Genomic DNA, 27,727 nt, shown 5'->3' with positions numbered 1-27,727 from the left:
AAGCACATGTATAACTTCAGGACATAGGCTTATAGACACATGGGCAGTGAACACTGACTATCAACTCACATGCTATAGTGGGTGATTATTTGCAGTATTCAACACAAATAACACACTGATGTACACAGACGTTTCATGGCTCCAGTAGCAGAATAGCATCGGGCTTGTTCTTGGGAAAAATAAATGCATCTGTAAAATGGTTGACAGATACAAATTTTGTTTCTGTTCTGAAAAATCTGATTCTGTCCATTGTCCAATATATCCATTCATTGTGCAAACTGTCGATGGGTAAACTTTAGTGCAGTATCCACCATAGTGGATAACAGCTGCTCTGGTCTAACCAAAGTCAATCCTTGGCCGATACTGTAGTACCATTGGATAAGACTGGAAAAACACAAGAAAGAAGTAGTAAGTGAATACTGATATACCAAATTACATTACATTACTTACTGGAGGTAATGGACTTTCTTGTTGTTTCGAAGAAGTTAAATCTCCACATACATTTTTAATCATTCCAAGTGTGACAAAAAAAACGAGAAACCATTTGCATCATGTGCAGCCATGTTAATCGTGTGATCCTCCTAACTCTGTGATATATAAAAGTCTCATTCTGGGTTACACACTTACCGTTTTGGTACAAAAGCGGCAGCATTGATTTCCTCAAAATGTAGTGAGAATCATGAATCATAAAAAATAATCAACTCTGAGCAGCATCAGGGCAGAAAGGGAAAGGCAAGGCTAGGTGCAATGCTTTGTATGTGAAGGTTTAACTTCAGTCAAGGAATGAGGACAACCTTAACTTTGGTAGGTAACATAGCATTCTTCCTCGTTTGTTTGACTTCCACGTAGAAACATAGGCCCCAAGTTTCCACACGCGGTGAAAAAGGCGCACCTCAGATCTGGGCGCCTGTTTTTCGCGCCGGAAAAAAGTGCGGTATTCTCGAGCTCCTTGGAGCTCGATGTCTGCTTGGCGCGGCGCACAGGGGGCGGAGCCTACCACTCGCGCCGATTTTGTAAGTAGGAGGGGGCGGGTACAATTGAAATGAGGCTTCTTGGTGCCGGCCACCCTGCGCGTGCGCGTTGGAGCGTTCGCGCACGCGCAGTCTGAAGTAAACATTGGCACGCGGCCATTTTTAAAAGTGCTGCAGAAAAAGTGAAGATTTGTTTCTTGGACCCCTGCAAAGGCTTGTATTTTAATTTTCTTGATATTTCTGTGTGTGAGGGAGTGCTTTTAGCAGCACTGCTGAATAAATCACCTGCTGAAATCAGTGAGTTCAGCTTTTCACTGCTAAACTTGCAGAACCGGTGCCTGCAAATTAAGGACTGTGTGTTTGGAGAAATAAAAGTGCCAATTCAACTTTGCAATGGATCAACGTCCACCAAGAACAAAGAATTTCTTGCATGAGGAAGCAAACCATTGCATAATATGTGGTGCACCCATTCTGCAAATTTAAATATAAAGATGTCGATGTGGCTGCCTCTCCCTGTCCAAATGTCCTCAGTCAGTCCCCCTCACAGCTCGAAGGCTGCTGCTGTTCTTTCTTCGGCTCCCGGCCAGCCACTGACGCCGCTGCAATCCCATGGCCGAATGGCCTCAAGTCCGTCCGGGTGCTGCATCTTCGCAGGGAATGAAGGCCTGCCTCAAGCACCGCAGCTCAGCTCGAAGGCTGCTTGCTGCCTGCCGTCGAGACGAGACACTGACGCCACACCGCTGAGCTGACTGAAGCACTTTCACACAGGTAGGAACATGGTTTATTTAATCTTTTCTTTGCTTATAAATTTTTATTCAGGTTGGATTTATTTGTATAATATTTGTATAAGTATAACTAAGGATTGATTGTAGAATTTAATGACTTCCCTTCCCCCCCTCCCCCCTCCCCCACCTTGTTCCCGACGCCTAATTTGTAACCTGGGCCTGATTTTTTAAAGTGTAGACAAGGTTTTTTCAAGTGTACAAAAATCTTCACTTACTCCATTCTAAGTTAGTTTGGAGTACGTTTTCACTGTGGAAACTTTGAAATCAGGCGTCAGTGGCCGGACACGCCCCCTTTTGAAAAAAAAATTCTGTTCCAAAGTGGAACTGTTCTACCTGCCTAGAACTGGAGGAAACTAAATGTGGAGAATTCCGATTTCTAAGATACTCCGTTCTACACCAGTTGCTCCTAAAAATCAGGAGCAAATCATGTGGAAACTTGGGGCCATAGAAACATAGAAAATAGGTGCAGGAATAGGCCATTCGGCCCTTCGAGTCTGCACCGCCATTCAATGAGTTCATGGCTGAACATGCAACTTCAGTACCCCACACATATAGGAGTGAACTAAAGTAGTGGAGAAATTGAAAGTGGGGATTTTGTTTTTGATGTTGTCAGATAGCTTTCAACACCTGCTAAAGGCTTATTATCCAGATCTCTCAGGTCAATAAAACTGTTCACTGTAAGTTGTCTTAAAGTTGGCCTTGAAAGGCATGTTGGCCCTTGAACTAATCTCTATACAAGATGCATGGGGGCCGGAATTGGCCTTTTCTATAAGAGCCGTGACTGCCTCTGGTCAGTAAGGAATCACCACTCGATCGGCGCGGAGGGGCTGCCATTTTGTAAATTGGCCTCCCCTATTTTTGGAGCGGTGTACAAGACCGTTTTCTCACCGCATCATGCATGCGCCGACCCCTCACCGATGGGTGGTGACACCCTTTTGGAAATTGTCCCATGGGAATGCTGCCGCCGCCGGTCGGTGCCACTGACAGCTTTTCCTTGCGGGAACCTTCTTGTGGCTGGGCGGCGCGTCCGTCCTTAAAGGGGAGGGCGCATTGCTATGGCCAACATTTTATTTTAATTGTCGGCCGACTGTCAGGTCGGCCCGACAAAGGTGGCCACGGGTTCGGCCGGGCCGCCGACTGGTAGTCCGGCACCCCCTCTTGGGCCTGGCCGAAACTCTCCCCGGGGGGCCCGGCGTTTGTCACGAACGTGGCTGCGGAGTTCACAGCGGGCCTTCCCCTTTAACTGAAGGGGAAGGATGCTGTGACGCGTCAGCGCGGCACATCCGCGACGCATGATTCGGACCGACAGCCGCTCTGACCCGCCCCGCTTCCGTCCCCATGACGACGCCATTTCCATCCCGCTCCAAAAAAAAATACAAAGACCTAAATTTTCCGCATTGGGGCGGACGGAACCCTCAAAATCCGTTTCGGGCATCCCGTTTCAGGCGGAGGGCGGACTCTAACTTTCCATGGCAGTGCTGTCCTGCCTAGGAGCAGCATGAGATTAATTCAATTACCCAATTTCTTAAGCTTTATTTAAAAAGTGCTTTACAAATCACCTTGTTGCCAAAAAAGTAACAATTGTCAATCAAAAATCTTTCATACTATCTTATAGAGAGAGCTGACACTGCACATCAACCAAGTAATAATTGTTTCAGTGGATATGGCAAAATGCTGCAGTTAAAAACACATCACCATGGTTGCCTGCGATAAATGAAAAGATAATCATTGATTTAAAAAGATGACAGGAGGTCTAAGGATTGTACCATCCAGATGTCATTCAAGGTCAAAGCATGTAACTTGAAGATATTTTGCATCATAATAAGGATTAGTAGAGTTACTGACTTTAGCGAAATAAGCTTAAAATCACGTAAATTGATAGGTTCAAGAGTTATGTTCAGATTAAAATTCAAAGCTAATGGGGAAGTACTCAAAAAATGGAGGACTCCCATTTATCTTTCATAAACTGGGACACTAGAAGGGAGTTCCCCAGCTGCCATTCCACTAAAGGGAGGAACTGAGCAGAGAGAGCAACTTCATAGGCTCTTATTGAGACACGAATGTGTTATTTGCATCCCACTGGGAAATATGCCACTTCACTCGAAAAGGAGCAAGCCTTCTTGGATGCCATCAGAACTGGTCCCACAGAAAGCTGCAAACCCTCTCAATCAGCCTTACCAAGAGTGGGGCCAACAGCTGACAGCCCTGAGGGTTGCTGTTTCAAATTTGTCTGTCAGAAAGAGTCAGAAGATTTTCCTGGTATGACTTCTTGAGGGATTAGTTAATACTGAAGCTAGAGAACAAAAGCCTAAAAATGATTGTAGATGATATTAGTGAATTTAGCAGATTTATTTTTCAGTCCTTATTATTTTCACCATCCCATCAGATATTCCCTAAAAAATGGCAGTCGTTTGTCTAGTCAATTGCAGATAGTCAAAGTCAGTAATACGTACTCCATTTATCTTAAAAACAAATATTTTCCATCCGCGGAATATTTCTATTTATCAGTAATCTGCCCTTCCATTGCTATTTAATGTTATGATGTTAATTCTTACTTCTAAGCATATGCTAGTGAATATCAACAATGATTTTTCTGCTTTTAGACCTATACATTTTGGGATTAATTTTCCACTTTTGGTAAGTATTGACTTCCCTTTTTATTTTTTTGAAATTAAATGGTCTCAAATTAAAATGGGCAATTTTCATGATTCACCCTTCCACTAGAGATTGTGCCAGAAACTGAACAAACGTATAACAATGTTCATATTTCACTTTTTAAATGGGTTAACAGCCATTACATTAGTGTAAATAACATCGAAAACCATTGACGTAGCTGTGGAGTAGCAATTCTATCTCAACAGTGACTTCACAAAAGCCTAATTCATTGAAAAAGCCACTGAAATGCCAATCAATTCTATAGCAGGCAAAACAGTAACCTTTCTGGAACTGATGTGGTAGGAGCAATCATGGCCTGGTGACAAAGTGCATGCCAAGATGTCAGGGACTGGGCCATATGGTCCAAATAATGGTCCAAATCTGGAAGGAGGTCCAGTAAAAGTTTCATTACCTCAAGAAGTGTACTAAGGTAAGCCAATGACAATAGTAATGTACCAGCAAAGGGCAGATATGGAGAGGATGGATACAGAACAGATCATCTGTTTTCTACACAGAAAAAGGCAAAGAGTCATGAACGAATGCATGAATGTTAAAGCACCATTCTAAACTTGTTGACCAAAGCCACATATGGGGAGCAAATTGAAAGATAATTTTTTCCAGTTCCCTTGTGCGGAAAAGAACTGGAAATGAATGAACAAGCAAGTTTGTTGGGCTGTGTGGAAATTGCTGGTCACCTTTTGCTAGTGTTTTACCTTCTGTGACGTTTTGTTGTCTCAAAATATAAGCATTGTGAATATTCCCTGGAAACTATGGTCAGCGGTCAGACACCATTTGGTGGAATAATAGTCCTTCCTAGTGGGACTTCAGATTGTTGGTAAGTGCACGAATGGCTACATCACACCCTGCATCTTGGGTCAGTGAATAATGAGGCAAAACTGTCGCTGACTTCACCGTTGTTGATTGTAGCTAGAGTGTATGTAGATAGATGCATGGTGAAAATACTGCTTCAATTAGTTAATGTAACACTGGATGGCATGGAGGCTGACTCTTGCAATGTTCTTGAAGGTGCCCCCAAGGACTCTTTGGCATAAAAGTTGAGGGCTGAGGTGAGCCACACTTCTCAATGTCATTGCATCACAAATGGCCGACTATTGTTGCAGATCATTGAATCATAGAACGGTTACAGCACAGAGGAGGCCATTCAGTCCATCGAGCCCGTGCCGGCTCTCTGCAAGGGCACTTCAACTAGTTCTACTCCCCCGCTCTTTCCCTGTAGCCCTGCAAAGTTTTTTTCCTTCAGGTACTTATCCAATTCCCTTTTGAAAGCCACGATTGAATCTGCCTCCACCACCCTCTCGGGCAGTGCATTCCAGATCCTAACCACTCGCTGTGTAAAAAAGTTTTTCCCCGTGTTGCTTTTGGTTTTTTTGCCGATCACCTTAAATCTGTGTCCTCTGGTTCTTGACCCCTTCTGCCAATGGGGACAGTTTCAATTGGGATGTTTGCACAGCAGATGACACAAGTCATTTATAGCATCCCTGCTTGAGTCTCAATCTCATATTGCACTGCTGCGCCATGAGATCAGGGTAGCTGATTCTGTTCTGGTACATCCACATCCTGGAAACATTCAGTCTGTGAATCTTCTATTCCGTCTGCACTCTTCGACTGCCCTTTCCTGCTCCTGTTGCTGAACCATGGGATTATCAGTAAGGGCCTCAACACCCATTTTTTATGCCAATCAAAGAATCCTGCTGTCGTTGCTGTGACCATACTTCCAAATCTTGCTATTCCATCATTACAACTTCACCTCTGCATGTGAGCACAAAACTACCAGGTTATTTATATTTCCTCCAACAGAAAACGGCAGCATTTTCTCATGTTTTTTTTGTTCGGGGAAGCAAACATCTTTTTGAAATGGCAGAAAACTCTGAATAGTAATAATTCTGCCTTCGCTCTCCTTTTAATGCTCGTTTCTACGTCATTGGCCCGGATTCTGTGGTCAGCGGCGAATAAACAGCGCTAGCCTTTCATTACACTTGCACCTATCCACTGACTTTCTATGGGCTTTTGCACTGGAACGTGCAGTTATTTGAAATCAAAAACAGCACGGCGCCCTCTACAAGGGTTCTGAGACCTGTGTGAACAGGCCAAGCAATGGTGTGTCTCCTTAACCAATCACGGTGTGTCTCCTTAACCAATCAGATTTTACAAATCTTACTGCGGCATGCAGGGTCTAAACCAGGCAGTACGTCAGAATTGTTAGTTCAATGCCAAATCATGTACCAAAGCAAAATAAAAAGAGGGAAAGAAAGTAAAGATTAAGATAGAGAGATAAAAGAAACGGAAAGAAAAAGTAACAATTAAAACATTAAAAAAAATCTGCAACAATAATTAAGATCTGAAGGAATGAGACTCCATATTTGTACAAGTAAATTTTAGTGCCAGAAAAGACTTAGCACGCCGTTAAAAATTCACTTACCGTTGAATGGATAAGCCCTAACTTTTTCTGGTGAGTTTAGTGTGTATCTAGTGGGTAACGACAACAACTTCACGACTTTCGTGTATTTGAATGCTGAGTCTCTCGGAGAGATATCGGTTTAGCAAAGCTTCTGGAGGAGCAGGCAACTTCCTGATTTCCGCGGTTAACTGCGCATAGGCGGATGCCGGAAGTTACTGTGCAATTTACTCCTTAATAACAGTGAGCGCTCACCGTTATTTCTACCGCCAAAATCCAGGGCATTATATGTAACACTGGAAGAAGTACAGTCTAATCTTGTCAATTCAAAGTCGCTAAGTTTGCATAATTCAATTTTTTTAGTGCAGAAATAATTGAATTAATAGGAATAGCCTGTTTAGTCACAAATAAATAAGGACCTACCAATATATTATTCGGAGTAGATAACCAAAAATGAATAAAGTGTGATCTAGCAAGTCCATCCATTACACCTTGTAGAAATGTCTTTCCAAGTGAAAACAATTGATGCAGATAACTACACACACAACTGGATAAATGTTCCAAGTTTAATTAAAACCCTATTCAGACACAGTGTCTAATTACGAGGAATTAGTAGAAGTGCATTTTTGAATGTAATAATTAGCAGTTGCCTTGCAATTGATTACCAAGAATTAACAAAGTCAAAAGCTGCATTCTATATGAAACCATCAGAGAATTTCTGTAACTCATGCTGTGTGAGTTCTAGCTTGCAAACCAACCAATAAGTCTGCAACAAATATTTTCCTTTATTCTATTATTCAGTTGATACTTATAATACTTCATTTGATTTGAATGTGTTACACTAAATAAGGCCAATTAACAGCTTGATTAGCTTAACCACCTATTAAGCACTGTGATTACATGGTCGTTTGCAGAAGAGCAACATATTTTCAATTAGGCAACATCTGCTTTATGTTGTACAACATTAGTGTAAGTATTCGGAAAGACAAGAGCAAAAGTGGCCACAAAGGGAAAGCAAATTCCTTCAAACAATAGAAACAGATGACATGTTTTTCCTGTGTCTTCCTTGCTCCGAGCTTAAGGCGCTGTTGGGTTTTTGCAAATCGCGGTACTTCATGGCAAAGAAATTCAATAATAATAGATGGTTTGAAGCTTGAGGATTTAAATGAGGCCCGGGAGTTAAAATACTCCTTTACTGAAGCAGCGGGTGAATTTCTAACTCACCCACCGAAAACTGATCCAGAGTTAAAATTGGGCCTGAAGTATTTATAAAGCTGCACTGGTTAAGAAAAATACTCTTTATTTATTTTCCAGGAACAATTCAGAAGCACTTGCTTCGCTGTCTCTGCATGCTCAATATCACAGATTGGCAATGAAGATGGGATCTTGGATTTACCAACTGAAATTTTTGTTGGAGGAAAGTCCTGCCAACTGATAGAGAGACTTTTAGAGGTTCTTTGTTTTACAGAAAAACTTAAAAATCCAAGGTAAATTTCGAGCACATGTAGCTGAACTGTTGACATTGCCAGAGTCCAGACGGTCGTGCCTATGGGAATAATAGGGCGCTTGGGTGAGTTCCATTGCAACCGAGAGACTTTCGGAGAGTACGTGGAGCGGCTAGGAATGTTTTCACCGCGAATAGTATTGTCGAAGTCCCCGATGATGTAAACCATAACCGGGCGATTTTAGAAAGGAAACGGGCTATTTTCTTGACTGAAGCAGATGCCGAGGTGTATGAAACCCTGAAAAATGTGCTTGTTTCCGCCAAGCCAAAGGGCACACCAACAGCACTACAGTGCTGAACTCTGGAAATTGATGAAAGTTATTGTTTTAGAGCATGCGACCAATTAAATGACGAGGGTATCAGTGAGTACACTGTAGCTTTAAAAAAGCTATCAATTCATTGTTATTTCGGAAACTTTTAGGACTGAGATTTATGGGTCCGATTTGTTTGTGGGTTAAAAAATTAACGTACCAGAAGTAAATTGTTGACAACCCCAAACTTGACTTTTCATTTAACTTATCGGAGAGCGACATGTCAATGGATATGGACGACCGATGTTCTCAAGAATTTCACACCTTTTTTAGTCGTCAGACAACCGGGGTGAATTGGCTGCAGGCTAAAAGTAAAAGGCAGTTGGGCCCAAGGCCTCAGCAACTGGCCAAGGCAACAGTGCATTGAAGTCGTGTTATTGGTGCCTGGGACAACACATCGCTCAAAGCTGTCCATATGTGACGGCAGAGTGTTTCTACTGCAAGAAAAGTGGGCATCTTGCAAAGGCGTGCCGACAGAAGAGTAAACCGACTGGCAATGTCAGAAGTAGAAATTGGCAGACACTACATAGCGTTGAAAAGAAACAGCAGAACGAGGGGTTTCTGGAGATTCACGTCATCAGAGCACGAAGGTATCCAATAGCAATTTGCGAAGTATCGGCATCCAAGTAGACATCGCAGGAACCATGACACCCATGGAAATCGACACTGGTGTATCCGTGAGTGTAGTACCGAAATCACTATATCACGAGAGGTTGCGTGAAATCGAAGATAAAGCTGCAAGGCTACTCAGGAGAGCAAATCCCTGTAGTAGGAAGTGTCACCATACCAGTGAAATACAAGCATCAGTATCAGAGCTTGCCTCTCATAGTAGTGGCAGGAGACAAGCTTGGTTTGATCGGTAGGAATTGGTTGGGATCACTGAAGCTGGATTAGAATGAGATTTTTAGTGTGGAAGCAAAATTTGCATCGAAAGATGATGTCATCAAGCAGTATCCGAAGTCCGATCCAAGGCTTCAAGGTGAGTGTCAAGAGTGCAGAAGGATGCAAGACCAGTTTACTGCAAGCCACGTCCCGTACCATACGCACTCAAGGAGCAAGTTGAGCAAGAACTCAAAAGACTAGAAACTGAGAACATTATCTCTGAGATCGATCTGAGTAATTGGGCTGCACCGATTGTTGTTGTACCCAAGTCAGATGGTAAGGTAAGGTTGTGTGGTGATTATAAGGTAATCGTAAACCAGGTACTAGAGTGTAATCTACCCAATACCTTGCCAAATATGGAAGATTTGTTCACAACGCTGGCAGGTGGCCAGATCTTTACAAAGTTAGATCCTACCTATAACTGGAGTTAGATGAAGAGTCCAAGTCATGCTTAACTATAAATACTCACCTAGGCCAATAGGCTACTATTTGGAGTATCTTCCGCCCCCGAGGGGGTGATGAACCAAATTATACAAGGGATTGAAGGCGTAGTGTGTTATTTCGGACATACTCATTTCAGCACCAAACAGGCAGATCCATGATAAGGTTTTGAATTAAGTGTTCAAATGGCCAGAGAAGCACGGAGTATGAGTGACTGCTCACAAATGTGAGATGTTTCAAAATTCAGTGGAGTACTTAGGGCACAGAGTAAACAAAGATGGTTTACATCCAATCAAGGGAAAGCTGGATGCAATCAGAAATGCACCTATCTCCCAAGAATGTCTCTGAAATTTGATCATTACAGAAGTATCACCTGCAACGGCTTCTCTTCCCGCTCCCACATCATTACCTCTGGTGTCCCCCAAGGATCTATCCTTGGCCCCTCCTATTTCTCATCTGCATGTTGCCCCTTGGCGACATCATCTGAAAACACAGCGTCAGTTTCCACATGTACGCTGATGACACCCAGCTCTACCTCACCACCACTTCTCTCCACCCCTCCGCGGTCTCTAAATTGTCAGACTGCTGGTCCAACATCCAGTTCTGGATGAGCAGAAATTTTCTCCAATTGAATATTGGGAAGACTGAAGCCATTGTTTTCGGCACCTGCCACAAACTCCGTTCCCTAGCCACTGACTCCATCCCTCTCCCCAACTTCTGTCTGAGGCTGAACCAGACTGTTCGCAACCTTGGTGTCATATTTGACCCTGAAATGAGCTTTCGAGCACATAGCTGCAGCATAACTAAGACCGCCTATTTCCACCTCCGTAACATCGCCTGTCTCCACCCTTGGCTCAGCTCATCCGCTGCTGAGGCCTTCATCCATGCCTTTGTTACCTCTAGACTTGACTATACCAACGCACTCCTGGCTGGTCCCCAATATTCTACCCTACGTAAACTAGAGGTGATCCAAAACTCGGCTACCCATGTCCTAGCTCACACTATGTCCCACTCACCCATCACCCCTGTGCTCGCTGACCCGCATTGGCTCCATTTCAAAATTCTCATCCTTGTTTTCAAAATTTCTAAATTCTCATCCTTGTTTTCAAATCCCTTCATGGCCTTGTCCCTCTCTATCTCTAATCTTCTCCAGCCCCACAAACCCCTGAGATGTCGGCGCTCCTTTAATTCTGCCCTCTTGAGCATCCCTGATTATAATCGCTCATCCATTGGTGGCCGTGCCTTCTGTTGCCTAGGACCTAAACTCTGGAATTCCTTGCCTAAATTTCTCCAACTCTCTCCCTCTCTTTCCTCCTTCAAGATGCTCCTCAAAATATACCTCTTTGACCAAGCTTTTGGTCACCTGCACTGATTTCTCCTTATGTGGCTTGGTGTCAAACTTTTTATTTCATAATACTCCTGTGAAGCACTTTGGGACGTTTCACTACATTGTTGTTGTTCCTCCAAAATTTGGCTGCACTGTTACATCCACTGAAGGAGCTGTTAAAAAAACAGGTCTTTTGGAAGTGGTCAAAAGAATACGACACAGCATTCAAAGAATGTAAATGCCAGTTAGTAGAAAGTATCATGTTAGTTCACTGTGACGTATCTAAGGAGATCAAGCTATGGTGTGACGCCTCTCCATACGGAGATGGGGCAGTGATCTCTCATGTACTTGATAGCGGGGAGGAGAGACCAATTGCTTTTGCTTCATGTAATCTTAGTGCCAGTGAGTGGAATTATGTGCCGATCGAAAGGGAAGCTTTGGCATTGATTTTTGGGGTCAAGAAGTTTCACAAATACTTGTCTGGTCATAAGTTTACCATTGTTACTGACTGAAGGGTTAAACATTAGATTAGCGGCATAACTTGACTATCTGGCTGATGTAATAAAGGAGAAGTCTGGCAGAACAAAGACAGTTGCTGACAGTTGTAAAAAGCATATTACACGAAGATTGGGGGAGTGAAAGAAGGCGAGGAGGCCATACATTGAACAATGGGCCACCAATCAAGGACGTGCGGTCAATACATGGAATGGAAGGAGAATAAATGAGAGAAACAAGATGTGATTTGCGAAGATGTGGTTAAGTGTACGTAAATTGGATAAGAGCTGAAGAGTAGAACAATAGCAGATGTGGAAACAGGGCAAATGAGATAAACAGGATGTGTTTTGTGGAGATGTGTTTAAGTGTACGTGACTTGGACAATTAATTGGCCAAGTCCCGAAGCTGTGAAGGAAACAAGATGTAAGATTGTATATAAGCCAACTGCTCAAATGTAAAAATTAGACTCTTGTCTCAGCTACAGCTGAGAGAGCCTCTCCCTGCACATGCTTGAATAAAGATCGCTTGAAATCAGTACACACTCATCTCCATCTGCTTTGGAGCAGAGAGAAAACCTCCAACACTGACCATAAGTTCCTGACAGCAATCCTCCATCCAAAGTCCCCAGTTCCAACCTTAGCTACAACCCAAATGCAGAGATGGGCTTTGATTTTGTCAGCATATACGTATGACATTGAGTACAGACGATCAGCTGATCACAGTAATGTGGATGCTAAGTCCAGGTTGCCATCCCCATCAGAAGTTACATGAAATAGGGAAGAAGTGTTCTATTTCTCATACATTGATGAGCTGCCAGTCGCAGCTGAAGAGATTGATAGAGCAACCAAACGTGACCCAGTTATGTTAAAGGTGTATGATTACATAGCAAATGGATGGCCAAACCACGTATCAGAGGAAGATAGTCTTCCATACTTCGTTCGTAGGAGTGAATTGTCAGTGGATAAAGACTGTATCATGTGGGGAGCAAGAGTAGTTATCCCAAATAGGTTCAGGACTAAATTATTAGGAGATCTTCATGACCAGCACCTGGGAATGTGCTTGACCAAGAGTTTTGCATGCAGTTGCTTATGGTGGCCAAGTTTAGATAAAGAGATAGAGTACATCGTCACTCAGTATGCAACATGTCAATCGGTGAGCAAGAATCCACCCTCAGTACCATTATAGCCATGGAAATGGCCTCCCAGGGTGGGGCAAAGGTTACATGTAGATTTTGTTGAGCTAGAAGGACAGCAATTGTTCATAGTGATAGATTGTCATTCGAAGTGGGTAGAGGTGTTTCTGATGTGGAAAATAATAAATAAAACACTAGACAATTTGTGAAGATTGTTTTCTTCATAAGGCCTCCCAGAAGAAAGTGTGTCTGATAACGGGCTGCAATTTTGTTCAGAAGAGTTCACACACTTCTACCTGGGAGCCATGTTGTGCAGGTCTCTGTGTTTACTGTGTCTCAAGATATCACCTAAGTATATCCACACCCCAGTATCCATATGTAAAACAGTGTAAAGCATAAAGTTCTGAATTTGGCTGGAGAATATGTGGAGACTGACCCGAAAAAAGATAGGTGGCAGAGGCAGGGGTCCATTTGCAGTGGGGAGGGTACCTGGTGCAGCAGCGGCCCATGTCAGCATCCCTACTCCCCATGGCCCATAAAAATAAGTAAAACTTACTGTTGGACTCCACTTAGGTTGCACTGGCAGCTGAAAGTAGGCAGAGTATGCACGGCGCCTGCTTCACCCAGTTCTGTCCTAAATTGGCTCCATGGACGTCATCGGACGCAACCTGCATATTAAAAGGGCCAATACACCCCTCTGAAGGTGGCAGTTACCGTGGTGAGCACCGGCAAAAGTAGGGCGGTAAACCATTTTCAAGCCCGATGAAACTGAGATAATAATCAATTCTACAGAATGATTCCTACTCAGGCCTTTAACTATTTCCTGCTACCTTATGGGATCTCCATTTCACTTGAACAGTTAACCTTCATGTGACGGAACAGCACTCCTTGGTTTTAGAGCGGCCCCTGCAATTTCTGATCAATTGCTTTTGGATTCCACTGACATATTCTGCAGCAAAGTAAGAACACTGACCCACACTGAAACACCACATTGCGTTCAGTTCGAGGACTTGCCAGAAAATTTCAGGCCAACTCAATTCACAAAAAGTAGAACATGCAGGGCATACACAGCAGATCCCCAAGAGGCTGAACTTGTTTTTTTTCTTTTCAAATGTGGAAACATTTCCTGTTTTGTTCAAGAATTTATGGTTTTAATTTTGGTCTCCCCATTTATTCACCAGGAAAAGGGGATAGGCAGTGTTACTGGCAAGTCACATTAGTAAGTTTGAAATAAAAAAACAATGGCGTGACAGTAATTCGATATTCCTGGAGTTCTGGAGGTAATTTCGTTATGGAACTTAATAGAAAATCAAGTGACATATGGAAGAAATAAACATTAAAGATGCTGCAACCAGCATATGTGCAGTGGGCTGCATGGCCTCCTTGTGGACTGTATCATTCATATTAACTTCTGTTGTCCCAATTAGTAGCTGTGTTACAACAAATCTATCAAAAAATAAACAGTAAATGCCCCAGGCTTGCCAATACAAATCTATTTCAGAACCCCACATCTCAAATATTTTTCAGACATTCAACAGTTATACAGGATACCATTATCTTCACATGCCTCTAAAAACTGACTGTTGACAGAAGAACAAGATTTTAAAAAGGCTGCCAATCCTTCCAGGATCTGATGGCTAGACAGGGTCGAGCATTCTTAGACACATGTGTAGTTGCTCTTTTGACTGGCCAACAGTTATAAACATTATAATAAAACATTAAACAAAGGATTTTTGTGCTCAGAATAATTTCATAATCTGATGAATGGCCTGAAATTAGGTATTTCTATCCCCAAATATATATAACTATTTCTCAATGTCCTCCAAAAATAAATCAAAATGCTTCTCTCGGGGTGTCTCTTTTGAGCAATCTCATTATCGAATAATAATCATATATCTGTGGTGTCACTTTCTAGCAATTTTATTGGACAATATAGTCACAGTGTTTCATAATTATAATCATTTCAACTGCTCTGTATTTGAGTGAAAAGGTGCTCAGCCAATGGTGATAAAGGCAAGCCAGGAGTGGCCATGAATTTGTGCAGATTTCAGCTTACATAGTTTTCGTGGTTAGATCCATAGAATTACATAGGATATACAGCACAGTAACAGGCCATGCTGGCGTTTATGCTCCGCTCGAGCCTCCTCCCGCCTTTCCTCATGTAACTCGATCAGCATCACCCTCTATTTCCTTCTCCCTCATAAGTTTATCTAGACTTCCCTTAAATGCATCTATACTGTTCACCTCAACTACTCCCTGTGGCAGCAAGTTCCACATTCTCACCACTCTCTGGGTAACACTGTCTACTCTATCAAAACCTTTCATAATTTTAAAGTCCTCTATTAGGTCACCCCCTCAGCCTCCTCTTTTCAAGAGAAAAGAGACTCAGCTTGTTCATTATTATTAACAACAGGGAACTCCTGGGGCCGCTTGTTCAAAAAATAGCTTAGGTTCAACATAACTTGAAGCTTCACTCAGCCCAGGAAAAGAACCATTTCCATCAATGGTGGACAAAGATTGAAGACAGAAAACTCCAAGGTCAGAATGGAAAGAGTGGAGTAAAACAGGTCAGAACTGCACCTGACTAATCACCGGCCATGGTAGATGACCCAGAAGAACTAGGGGCCAAAAGTGCCCTCCATCCCATTTGTGGTGGATCATTTAAATTATCTGGTGAATTAACGGCCGAACTGATCAGACGGGGAATAGAGGGAAAGTGCCCTCTTTTTTTCCAAAAATCATCGGGGCGGTGTTTGGGTGGAAGCGAGTTGCGAGCGGAGCGGAAGACAGGCGGTGTCATCAGCGCCGCATTGAGCATGTCAGCGCAATGCTGATGCTGAGCAACGTCCCTCCCCTTCACTTAAAGGATGAGTTAACTTCAACAAAACAATAACAACTACCTGCCACAAATATCGACTTGTATAGTGGAGGTTAAAGGAGGCCCACATTGGTTCGGTGAGAGAGTACGATTGGAGCTTGAAAGTCACATGCATATCCAAGAAGATGCATACAGCTCGGATAGTAAGTACTTCCTCAGCAAGGTGCCAAAGATGATCGATGATGTCTTGTCAGGATGGACTGGTTTAAATACCCTGCTACAGAAAACTTCAATCCCACCCAAGTCAACATTGGCTCCCTTCCAGTCATCGATGCCAACCCTACTGAGCTTAGTACAGTGTACACGAGCTTGCAAAAAAATGTTGATATTGCAGACAAGCTCGGACTGGATAAGATTGTTGTGGTAATGGACTTCTAGGGCTGAGGAAGCAGATACCCTTGATTCTGATGGTGATTCATAGATATGCATCCCTTTTTAACTTTTTTCCAGATCTATTTTGTTTTTTCAGTACTTCAATCTTTAAAAAAAAATCAATACTATTACTTTTATTATTATTATAATAATTATTATAATTATATGGTTGACAAATGAGTGTGGGTGTCTGTCTGAAATGTCAATAAGTATGTATGAAATAAATGGTTGCTGTGGTAATTTCTTTCTTAGCAACGGATCTGAAAACAAAACTTAGATTTATGTATAACTACACCATATGATCCGTCCAGACCTCAGGTGCCCTCAGTGATACTTATTTTTACCAATTTTTACACTATCCATGCTTAAAATTTAGCAGTAGCACTGATATTCATCAGACTGATTCCCGGGATGGCTGGACTGACATATGAGGAGAGACTGGATCGACTGAGCCTTTATACATTGGAGTTTAGAAGGATGCGAGGGGATCTCATAGAAACATACAAAATTCTGACGGGACTGGACAGGTTAGATGCAGGAAGAATGTTCCCGATGTTGGGGAAGTCCAGAACCAGGGGACACAGTCTTAGGATAAGGGGTAGGCCATTTAGGACTGAGATGAGGAGAAACTTCTTTACTCAGAGAGTTGTTAACCTCTGGAATTCCCTACCGCAGAGAGTTGTTGATGCCAGTTCATTGGATATATTCAAGAGGGAGTTAGATATGGCCCTTACGGCTAAAGGGATCAAGGGGTATGGAGAGAAAGCAGGAAAGGGGTACTGAGGGAATGGTCAGCCATGATCTTATTGAATGGTGGTGCAGGCTCGAAGAGCCGAATGACCTACTCCTGCACCTATTTCCTATGTTTCTATGTTTCTATATCACCGTTGGGAGGGAAAAGAAAGTCCAAAGCAACCAGTTTTATGTTTTTCTTTGTTTTTGGCCATTTCTCGGTAACACTCAATTTTCGGACTTGGGAATATTTGATTTTTGCTTCAGATACATATGTTTAACATAGTTAGCATGGTTCTTGGTACATCCCTCGCGGAGACTACGGAATTAAAAATCTAGGCAAGAAAACAGGTTTCGGTCCACAGTCTATGATGCCTAAGGCAAACAAGCGTTAAGTTGAAATTTACTGGTGTTTCAATGGGGCCCTCTTACTGACAGCTGGCTTGGCCAATAATCAATACCTTTCGGACAGGGTTACAAAGTTCCAAGTGAACTAATTTAGGTAATATAGATGAAACCCTAAACATGGACAGTAAAATCCTGATCTAATTTCTGATGCAGGAGGATTTCTCGAATACTTGGAATTGTTCCAATACAAAATTTGTTGCATATTGTGGATGCTGTGCAGGATTTAGTGTTCATGTGTTCCAAAGAAAAAAGGAAAGTGTGAAACAAAGAAGGTAAGAAATAGATTAGGGAAAAGTAAGCCAAATTATCGTTAATAAATCAATTTTTAGACTCAATTTTGTTTTAATTTTTACTGTAAGAAATGCCACAGAAGGCCTACTAGTACTTAGATATGAATACCCAACTTGATTAGACTATAAAATATCATTTTAAATACATTTAGTTTAACAGTAGGTAAACTTTATCTGTTACTAAGTTTCATTTACACATATGCACATACAAATTGGATATCATTTGGTTCCTTATTTTCTCCAATACTGTCAAGATGCAATTAAATGTGGGTGAATTGATCAATACTGGCTGTGTGAATTTCAGTGTTATTATAGAATAAGCCACATTTTAGGGTAAAGTGTGCAAAGCTCTAACTGTGACACAGACCTTCACTTGTTTCTAGGGGCGCACTAAGGTGCCTCACGCACACGTGTGATTTTGGATGAGCTCTCAACTTCTTGAAGGAAACCCTGCTACCCTGTCTAGTTGATACTGCTTTTTCATTGGGAAACGAGAAAACTGTTTCACCTCGTACACATTGGCTGGGAATTTCCTTGAGCTGCTGCCGTAACCGCGCCAGAAATGCACACGGAGTGGAAGCAACTCTGAAGAAATTCCTAGTCACAGTTTTTGCCACCTGTTTGATACGTCAGGCCAACTGCCTGATGTGACACATGTGTCCAGAAGTTAATTTGAAAGGATCTAGTAGCTTGATAGCTTCATGCTGTGTTAACCTTCACTTCTATGGTAAAAGATATGGGGCTCGAAATTCAGTACCGCTGGAAAGCTGGTGCTCCCCCACCTTTTTGTGGCCATTAGTACCAAAATTTTTTCGTGGCTGGGCCACGCCATATTCAAATCCAAAAGTGAACAAATGGGTTCCAGCGCTAATGAACTCTTCCAAAGTGGATTTTTCAGCGGTATGGCTGTCTTAATTTGACCACTGAGAAATTCGGCATGGATAAGGATTTCTAATGAGCCAGCTGCTCCCTGGCCTTTTTAAAGGGCAGGGTTTGCAGCAAGGCCCTGAGTGGGGGGAGTAGGGGGGGAGGGGGGAAAGGAGTTTGGAAGAATGGCTGGTGTAGGAGGTGCAAGGAGAGCCAACAGGTTTACTGATATGGAGCTGGAGACACTGATGGATGGTGTGGAGGACAGAAGAAAAACATTGTTTCCTGACGTGGGGAGACCTGGCAGACAGGCAGTACACAATGCATGGAGGGTGCTGGCCAGTCTGCTCCCAGCCCTTCCAAGGTGACGATGGGTCGACGCCTCCTAGCTCTGGGGCGACGGGGATTCTCCTCTCCTCCTCCTGCGCCTCCTCCTCTTCAGGTGACACTGCTGGCTCGATCTCCAGTGGCTGTCCCCTCATGATGGCCAGGTTGTGCAGTATGCAGCAGACCACGACGATTATGGAGACCCGTTGACGAGAGTACTGCAAGGTGCCACCAGAGCAGTCCAGGCACCGGAACCTCTGCTTCGGGATGCCTACGTACTGCTCGATGATGCACCCGGTGGTACAATGAGCGTCATTGTATGCATGCTCTGGCGCTGTCCTGGGGTTCCACAGTGGAGTGAGCAGCCAAGTGGACAGGGGATATCCCTTGTCCCCAAACAGCCAATCGCAATCCTGATTCGAGCCAGTGAAGACGGCGGGCACATTGGTCTGGCGTAGAATGAATGAATCATGCAGCACGGTGCTGATGGCGACACCATCTCCTGCGTGCTGCCCTGCTTCTGACCAGGTGTACCAGGTGTTGCCCTCACAAACTCCTCCCATCCTCAGGGTGAACCCTGCCCAGCAGGTCTCTGCAGCCCACAGGCCTCCACTAAAGAGTCAGACCTGAAAGTTGTACAGGGGTATGTGCAAACCTCTGAGCAGCACTCAGCAGGTTTAATGGAGCTAAAACAATTTATAAAACTATTATGAGAAGCTAAGTGCTGCAGACCACGGAAAATGAAATTAAGACACCAATAATGAATAAAACTATTGTGAAAAAAATACTGTGGATGCTGGAAAATGAAATAAAAACACTAACAAGTAATAAAACTATTTACCTTCCAAAGTGCCTCAGCAATGTCGCGTTCGAGCACCGCATCGAAAACCTCGCGAGGGCACTGCCGGGAAAAGTCCTACCTTTTCCTCGGTAAATTTCGCTGTCATGGTGGCTTTTCAGCGGCCCCGCACGATGCATCCCTCTCCGCTGGAAACTTACCTTTACAGCGGCTTCACCGCGCCATTTCCGGCAGAAGTGAACACCGCTCAAATCCTCCCCGAGCTGAATATGGCCCAGGGAGGGAAAAGTACCCAATTGTTTTTGATCGACTGCCCAAACTCCACAGCTGCCGTCCCTTTGGGGACGGTGAATTTCGGGCCTATGCTGTCTGCGGGTCACCGTGCAGTAACTGATACAATTCTGTGACAAGCTGTCTTGTGAAGCACAGGTGGCTAAAACAGATGTCCTCTGACATGTAGCTTTCATGGTCATTTCATGGGTGCTAGTCCACCAACTTACTTAATTTAGTTTCACAACTTGCTATGGTGGGACTTGAACTCACAACCTCTCGGTTCTTAGTCCAGTACTATAACCACTACGCTACCTTGTATGAACTCAAGATAGTACACTACAAGCAAAGTCTTGCTAAGTGGCATTTTCATTGCACATCAGATGTATAATATTACCGCCTTCTGCAGCCTAGCTAGTTGGTGTAATCTCCTGATGCAATGTCATTTTACCCCCACTAAAATTCAGATGCGACATATCTCACACATATCACTATATGCCTCTCAGTGAATTACATGGTAGTAATTCAATCGAGTAGGGATCCAGATGATATCACAAACCATTAGCAGCTTATACTCATCATCCAGAAACCTGAGATTGCATTTGTTTTATGAGCCAAAGTTGGAAGTCACAACATGCTGAAGAATGATTTGCATTATCACTTTATTCTTAATGCTGAAGAAAGATGTGCATCCTCCACTCAATATTGAGTCGGGACTGCTCTGCAAAACCATCTGTCAACTCCACCAAGGTTGCAGAGAACTTTAGCCATTAATGCTCAGCTTTCCATGATTCTAATCCTAATCCCCTCCCCTTTACCACATATCTCCTTACCATATCAAAATCTATATTGCCTTTGGTCACTTTTTGCTCCTGATTTCTGCCCAATTGTTTGAACTCTCCCATCCACTTGTGAAGTGTTTTCATTTTGGCCAGGAAGATATTCTTCCTTTTGTCTCTGTATGCATTTCTATATGTAACTTAAGGTGATTTATTTCATTATGTATGAATTCAATGATGAGCATCCTCAGTGTCGTGTTTCATTCTGAGGTGAGCTCCAAGTCTCACATCTTATCCATCAGCATGAACGCTTGTCTTTGTAACATTACCTGTCTCTGTCCCGACCTTTAAAAAAAAATATTCTCAGAACGTAGGCAACACTGACATATACTGCCCATCCATAGGTGTCCCGAGAAGGTATTGCTGGGCATTCTCCTTCAACCACGACAATCCCTGTGCTGATCATTCTCCTACAATGATCTAAAGTAGGGAATTATAAAATATTAACCGAGTGATTATGAAGGAATGACAATATGTCCAAATCAGGATGGTGTGTAACTTCATAGAATCAGACTTTGCACTTAGCTGGCTATCGCTCCAAAAAATGGGCGACGTTCCAGCCTTAGCGATGTTTTAGCTTTCAGGATCGCTAGAAGATCGCCCATTTTTCTGATCGCTACTTTTGGCTTTTTTTGGGGGAACGATGTGAAATGGACCTCAGCGATGTGGAAGGCAAGGCGTCCCTAGCAACGACCTTTCTGCGCATGTGTTTTTTATTGCAAAGAAGATTTCCGCGATTCGGGAGGTCAGGGGTCATCTGGGCATGTGCAGAAGGCAAAGGCAGGGAGAGAGAGAGAGAGACAGAGAGAGATTGGAGAGAGATACAGAGAGAGTGACAGAGAGAGAGCGAGAATGTCCAACCTGGAAGAGTCGGCGGAGAGTGGCCAGGATGTGGAGGGGAGAAGGAGGGCAAAACCTTTCTCCAACGAGGCCAACGAGGCCCTCGTCCAGGAGGTGCACTTGCGGTGGGCCCAATTAACCCTGGGTGGGCGTGGGAATCCTCCACCCCGGGCCTACTGGAATATTTGGGGTGAGATCGCCGACGTGGTCTCATCGGCGTCCCATGAGGCAAGGGGGTCGGACTAGTGCCGCAAGCGCTGGAACAGCCTGGTTGTTTCTGCAAGGGTAAGTATTAAATAGATTTTAAATTGTAATGATGCACATAATATATAAATCTCCCACATTTTATTTAAGTTGGTTATTCTTGCATATATTCCCTGCTAAGATCTGGACAGGGTTCGGAACCTGCGCCCTTTTTAAGTCTAATTTGGGCACCGTCTCCTTTTGGGTTACATTGGTGGATGGGGCACGACTGAGCAATGAGGGGCCCAGTTACCTTTACCCAGACTGTGTCAGTCTCTCCGGCTGCTGTCACTTACACAGTGAGCCAGCCTGGACTGGGGGAGAGCTGCCCTGGCTCAATATCTGCTCTGGGACACTTTTGGACATTAGCTCCTGTCACTGCCGAGCCCACCAGTGGTCCTGATTCCGCACCCCCCGCCCCCCCCCCACCCCCAACACCCCGGGGGGCCCTCATGGAGATTGTAGTCGAGATATTTTGTGTCAAGCATTAGATCCTAAACACGATCTTATGAAATATTTTATCTGAACATAGAAATTATAACCATGCATCAATTGTGGATACAAACCATATTTGCATATAACGTTGGAACCTGTTGTCTTTCCATGATAGTATCTAGTCAATTAGCTTATGCCATGCTCTTGTCACGTTTGCAGAGGAAGATATGTAAGAATCGGGCTGAGCGCAGATGCACAAGAGGAGGCCCTGCCCAACTGACCATTCTAACAGACTGCAAGGAACGTGCAGCAGCACTAGTGGGAACCCACAGTCGCTTGGCCACCACCCTTGCATCACGTGAGTAATGTGTAAAGCAGTGTTAATTCAAAGTAATATAATGGCATTTCATTATAATATACGAATGATGTCATGTTATGCATGCAGCTTCTGTACTACTCTCAGGTTAACAACGTAAGAACATAAGAAGCAGGAGCAGGAGCAGGCCATCTGGCCCCTCGAGCCTGCTCCGCCATTTAATAAGATCATGGCTGATCTGATATCGGGCTCAGCTCCACTTCCCTGCTCACTCCCCATAAACCTTCACTCTCTTATCATTCAGAAGTCTGTCTATCTCCACCTCAAATAGAGTCACTGATCCAGCCTCCACAGCTCTCTGGGGCAGTGAACTTCACATAGATGTACTACCATATGATGTATTAATATGTAACATCTCTCAGTCACACTTATTGTAGTAGTGCTGCTCCTTCTACGTATGTCAACGCAGCGCATGGATTATGTCTATCCTTCTGTTCTAATAAGCTCAATTGTGTTTTGCAGGTCACCCAACTCAACAGGTACAAAGAAAGGCCGCGCCTGTCCTTTTACAGGTGATAATAACCACGGGTGGTGAAGAGGAGACCACCGAACCAGAGGAGGAGGAGATGGAATTAGAAACTCACACCGAGAAGGATGCCCCTTGCATCCCGGTGACTGTTGTACCTGCGGCCACTTCGTCGTCTTTGACAGAAGAAGTAGCGGGCCCAAGCGGCCTGCAGCAGGCGAGCCAAGGCGTCCAACAGTGTCCACGCTGACCCCACAGAGGTTGAGTCAGCGAGGTCGGTACGCGCTGCGACGGGCAGGTCCGAACAAGGACATTGGTTGCGCTGTGCAGGGAGAGCGTCGACCTCAGTCGAGGGCTCCTCCGGGCGTTTGGCGGGTTGACCGGGAACATTGCCACAATGTGCGCTCGCATATCGGAGGGTATGGAGCGCATAATTGTGGCAATGGGCCAACAGACCGCCGCCGTCCATGCCTTGCGGCACGCGATAGTGTCGGGAGACGGCACTGCACTCCAAGGTGCTGTCCCACCAACTGCCAGCACAGATGCGTGTCAGGAGGAAGAACTTCTTCTCCTCCTCCACCTCTGAGAGGATGCTGCCATCGGCACCCCAGCCCCCACAGTAGCAGGCCTTGAGGTCCCCTGCTGCAAGTCGTCCTGGTCCCGTTACTCGATTACAATGGGGGGGCTAGGACACGGTAGGTTATAGGATCTGGAGGGAAGCGTGGCTGCAGGTAGGGAGGGGGGAGGGTGTTATTGTTGTTGTTAATAAAAATTTGTTGAATGTTGGGGGTGGTGGGAGGGTGTTTTTGTATTTTAAATTTATTGTTGGGTGGCTGTTGGGGTGGGGGGGGGGGGGGTTATTTTTAAATAAATTGTTAAATTATTGAAATATTTTATTGAATTTTACAATTGTTGTGCAGTGTCTTCTAATAACGTAAGGTAAGGTAAAACATGAATACAATTGTTGGAAAACAATGGCCAGGCCGGGCAAGGATGAAATGTAACGCTGCTGCAACTGTTGTCTTTCCATAATTGTAACTAACTGTTACCAATGTAATGTCACGCAAAGCGTTCATTTATGAGCTGCTGACGCAAGAGTTTTGCAGCTGCATAACTCCCATCGGGCTTCTCCAGCTTGCGGGGGGTGGGGGGGGCGTGGGGGCATGGGTTCATCGCCAGGCTGATTATCCTCCCCGAGGTCCTCGTCATCCTCCTCCTCCTCCTCCTCCTAGTCTTCCGCCTCCCCTCTCCCCTGAGGTGGGCCGGCAGTCCCATCTGGCAATTGTTGTCCTCTCCTCTTAGCTAGTTTATGCAACATGCAGCACACCACAATGAACTCAGCGACCTGCTCAGGGTGATATTGTAGGTTGCCTCCTGAGTGGTCCAGGCATCTGAAGCTCTGCTTCAGCACTCCAATTGTCTTTTCGACGATATTGCGTGTAGCTATATGGCTTTCATTGTAGCATTCTCAGCTTCCATCTGGGGATTACGCAGGGGGGTCATGAGCCAGCTGGCAAGGCCATATCCTTTATCCCCCAGCATCCAACCGTGACCTTGTGGCTGACTGTTAAATAGGTCAGAGACAGTGCTCTCACGCAAGATGTGCGCTTCAAGGATGCTGCCAGGAAAATTGCATTTACTGCCATGATTATTTGGTTGTGTTTGACAACGAGCTGCACATTCAGGGAGTGGAATCCCTTTTGGTTACAAAACACCTCCGCATCCTGTAAAGGTGCTCTCAGGGCGATGTGCACACAGTCTATTACTCCGTGCACCTTGGGGAAGTTTGCTATTCGCGAGAAACCCCAAACCCTCCCGGTCTGTGCCTCCCTGGTCATAGGGAAGTTTATAAAATCCATCCTGTGAGCGTAAAGAGCTTCAGTCACCTGTCGAATGGAGCCGTGTGCGGCCTGCTGAGAGATACCGCAACTGTCGCCAGCTGAGGCCTGAAAGGAGCCCGATGCGTAGAAGGAAAGTGCCGCAGTCACCTTTACCTCAACGGGCCCTGATGGTGCTGGTAGGCTGCAGATCTCCCTTGACGAGCTGGCATATCTTAGTGATGACCGCCTTTCGGAAGCACAGCATCCTAAGGCACGTGTTATCGGACAAGTTCAGGTATGCTCGCTTTTCCCTGTAAGTGCGACGGGTGTATGGTCTCCTCCTCCGCAGCAGTCTGCCATCTCTTTGATTAGGCACATAATGCTCTTCAATAAACCTTCTCCCATCTTCAGTCTGTAGCATGTGATTAGTGACCAATACTGGTATAGAAATTACAGACCCCATCACTATAATTCGCTCTAAATGCCCTTAAATTTGACCTCAACACTTAAATGTGATTAGATGATTGCCAAGCGTCAATAAGGCCCTTAAAATCACTCACAAATTAAATCTCCTCATAAGCCCCTTGTTGAAGCAGCCTCTTTCAGTTCCTCCGACGTTCAAAATGACGTCTGTAGTGCCGAGTTCTGCCGAGTAGTGCTAGTCGGGAGCAGCTTTTCTCCAACGATCTTCTCGGCGAGTGATCAGCCCGGCGATGTGACGAAAGTTGCGGTGGGCGATCACCTTGGTGATAGCAGATTCTTGTGTGCCGAAAGTTGGGCCAGCGATCAATGGGTGATGTTCCGGCCCAACTTTCCACTTTTAAGCGGAAATGGGCGCTAGCCTGCCTAGTTGGGCGATAGGTGGGCCGATCATCAGTGGAAAGTCTAGCCCATTGAATCTTACAGCATAGAAGACCATTCAGCCAATCGAGCTTGTTCCATCTCTTTGTCCAATGTGCAATCAGTCCCAAACCCATGCTTTTTCCCCATAGTCCTGAGAATGTATTTATTTTCACGTATATCTGCTATTCCCTTTTGAAACTTACTATTGAATCTGCTTTCACCACCCTTTCAGGAAGTGCATTCCAGATCATAGCAACATAAATTGCTGCAGAGTATCATAGGTTATGTACAGACCACAGCCAAAGTGTGTTCCAGGTGCTAAAAATCTCATCCATGTTTTCATCACCTCCAGGCTACTTAAAGGGGCAGGCAGGCGTAAAAAAATCCTGGCACCAAGGATGTTACAAAGTTACCAATGTTGAATTGACATTCCATAGTGCCTCAACTCAGAGCATTGGAATAGACCAGTCGAGAGGTAATAAAGGCATGAATGTGGTTTCAACAGCAGATGGGCTGAGGCAGGGGTGGAGATGGGCGATGCTTCGGAGATGGAAGTCGGCGGTCTTGGTGATGGATAGGATATGGGGTCGGAAGGTCAGCTTTGCGTCAATTAGGACGCCAAGGTTGCAAATGGTCTGGTTCAGCCCCAGACAATGGCCAGGGAGAGGGATGGAGTTGGTGGCTTGGGAACGGAGCTAGTGACAATACCTACAGTCTTCCCAATATATCTGGAAGTTCCTGCTCATGCAGTGTGGGAAGTTGGACAAGCAGTGTGTCAAATCAGAGACAGTGGAGAGGTAGAGAGAGGTGGTGCTGAGGTACAACTGGATGTCGTCAGTGTGCTTGTGGAATCTGATGTGGTGTTTTTTGGGACGAAGTTGTCAGGGGGTAGAGTGTAGATGAGAAATAGGAGGGGGCAAAGGGTGGATGCTTGGGGGGGACATGAGGTAACGGTGCGGGAGCAGGAAGAGAAGCCAATGCAGGTGATTCTCTGGGCTACGGCTGGATAGATAGGAATGGAACCAGGCGAGTGCTGTCCCACCCAGCTGGATGATAGAGGAGAGGCGTTAGAGGAGAATGGTGCAGTCAACCGTGTCAAAGGCTGCAGACATGTCAAGACAGATGAAGAGGGTTGGTTTACAACTGAGTGCAGCATCTTACAGTTTCATATTGTTTCCAAAGGACAGAAATGTAGACGTGTAGCCCTGCCAAAATATCAGTAAATAGCAATTTAAAGGATTCTCATACTTGTTCAATGTAAGTATTCAACTAAATTACTGTACTGTAACTTTAATATGGGCACGCGTTGAATATAGTAACTATTAACTCATCACACTGCTATTTGTTGGGTGGAAGCCTATGTGCTAAATTAGGCTACCCATTGTGACTTTCACAGGAATGAGAGATAGGGATCTATCAATACTTTGAAAAGCACTAATTATAACACAATTTAAAAGTTATATCTCTGAAAAAATCTATTTATGAAACACTAAAAACCCTTTTAATTAAGAGGAAGCCGTGTAAATTATTGGGCGCAAAAGCAAATTTCACTAAGTCATAAACAATATGGTCAAAGATCATCAGTAAAATGGCAGGGTAGGACTTTCGGCCGGCCACGTGCTCCTACCAGCACTTGAATATATTATGCTTGGGGGGACCTTATTTAATATGCAGGGTGGGAGTTCAGCGAGGGAGGGAAATCGAGGCAAGCTGGAGCACTTAAAAAGTTGCAACGACTGAAATGACCAAAAGCACAGCCTGATAAACTCATGGGAATGCAACCCAATTCTATGCAACTTGCACTCAGCAATTAACCCTTTAAGCCCTAGTATAAATCTGGTGAATCTGCACTGTACCCACTCCAAGGCCAATATATCCTCCGTGAGTTACGGAGATGAGAACTCAACGCAATACTGCAGATGTTGCATGACGTCATCAGATCCGCACCCTGTTAATTGGCTGGGAACCTCGCAGGGTGTGCTTACCAAGCCCCATCTAGGGAC

General features: G+C 44.5%; 1 protein-coding gene across 7 annotated transcripts in view; it reads right to left on the bottom strand.

Annotated features, from left to right (window-relative positions):
- Positions 1–251: 251 nt before the first annotated feature.
- pcgf5b (polycomb group ring finger 5b) overlaps positions 252–27,727 on the bottom strand; it is a 245,589-nt gene continuing 218,113 nt past the window's right edge. For all 7 annotated transcript variants that reach the window (XM_070876943.1, XM_070876941.1, XM_070876938.1 and 4 more), the window contains exon 9: positions 252–384. In XM_070876943.1, the coding sequence (XP_070733044.1) occupies positions 337–384 (48 nt within the window). In that variant the 3' untranslated portion in view covers positions 252–336. The remainder of the gene's footprint in view (positions 385–27,727) is intronic.

The sequence above is a fragment of the Pristiophorus japonicus genome, chromosome 3, assembly GCF_044704955.1.
Source record: "Pristiophorus japonicus isolate sPriJap1 chromosome 3, sPriJap1.hap1, whole genome shotgun sequence".
Lineage (NCBI taxonomy): Eukaryota > Metazoa > Chordata > Chondrichthyes > Pristiophoridae > Pristiophorus > Pristiophorus japonicus.
The sequence above is the reverse complement of the archived record's forward strand: the minus strand, read 5'-3'. Positions and strand labels throughout refer to the sequence as shown.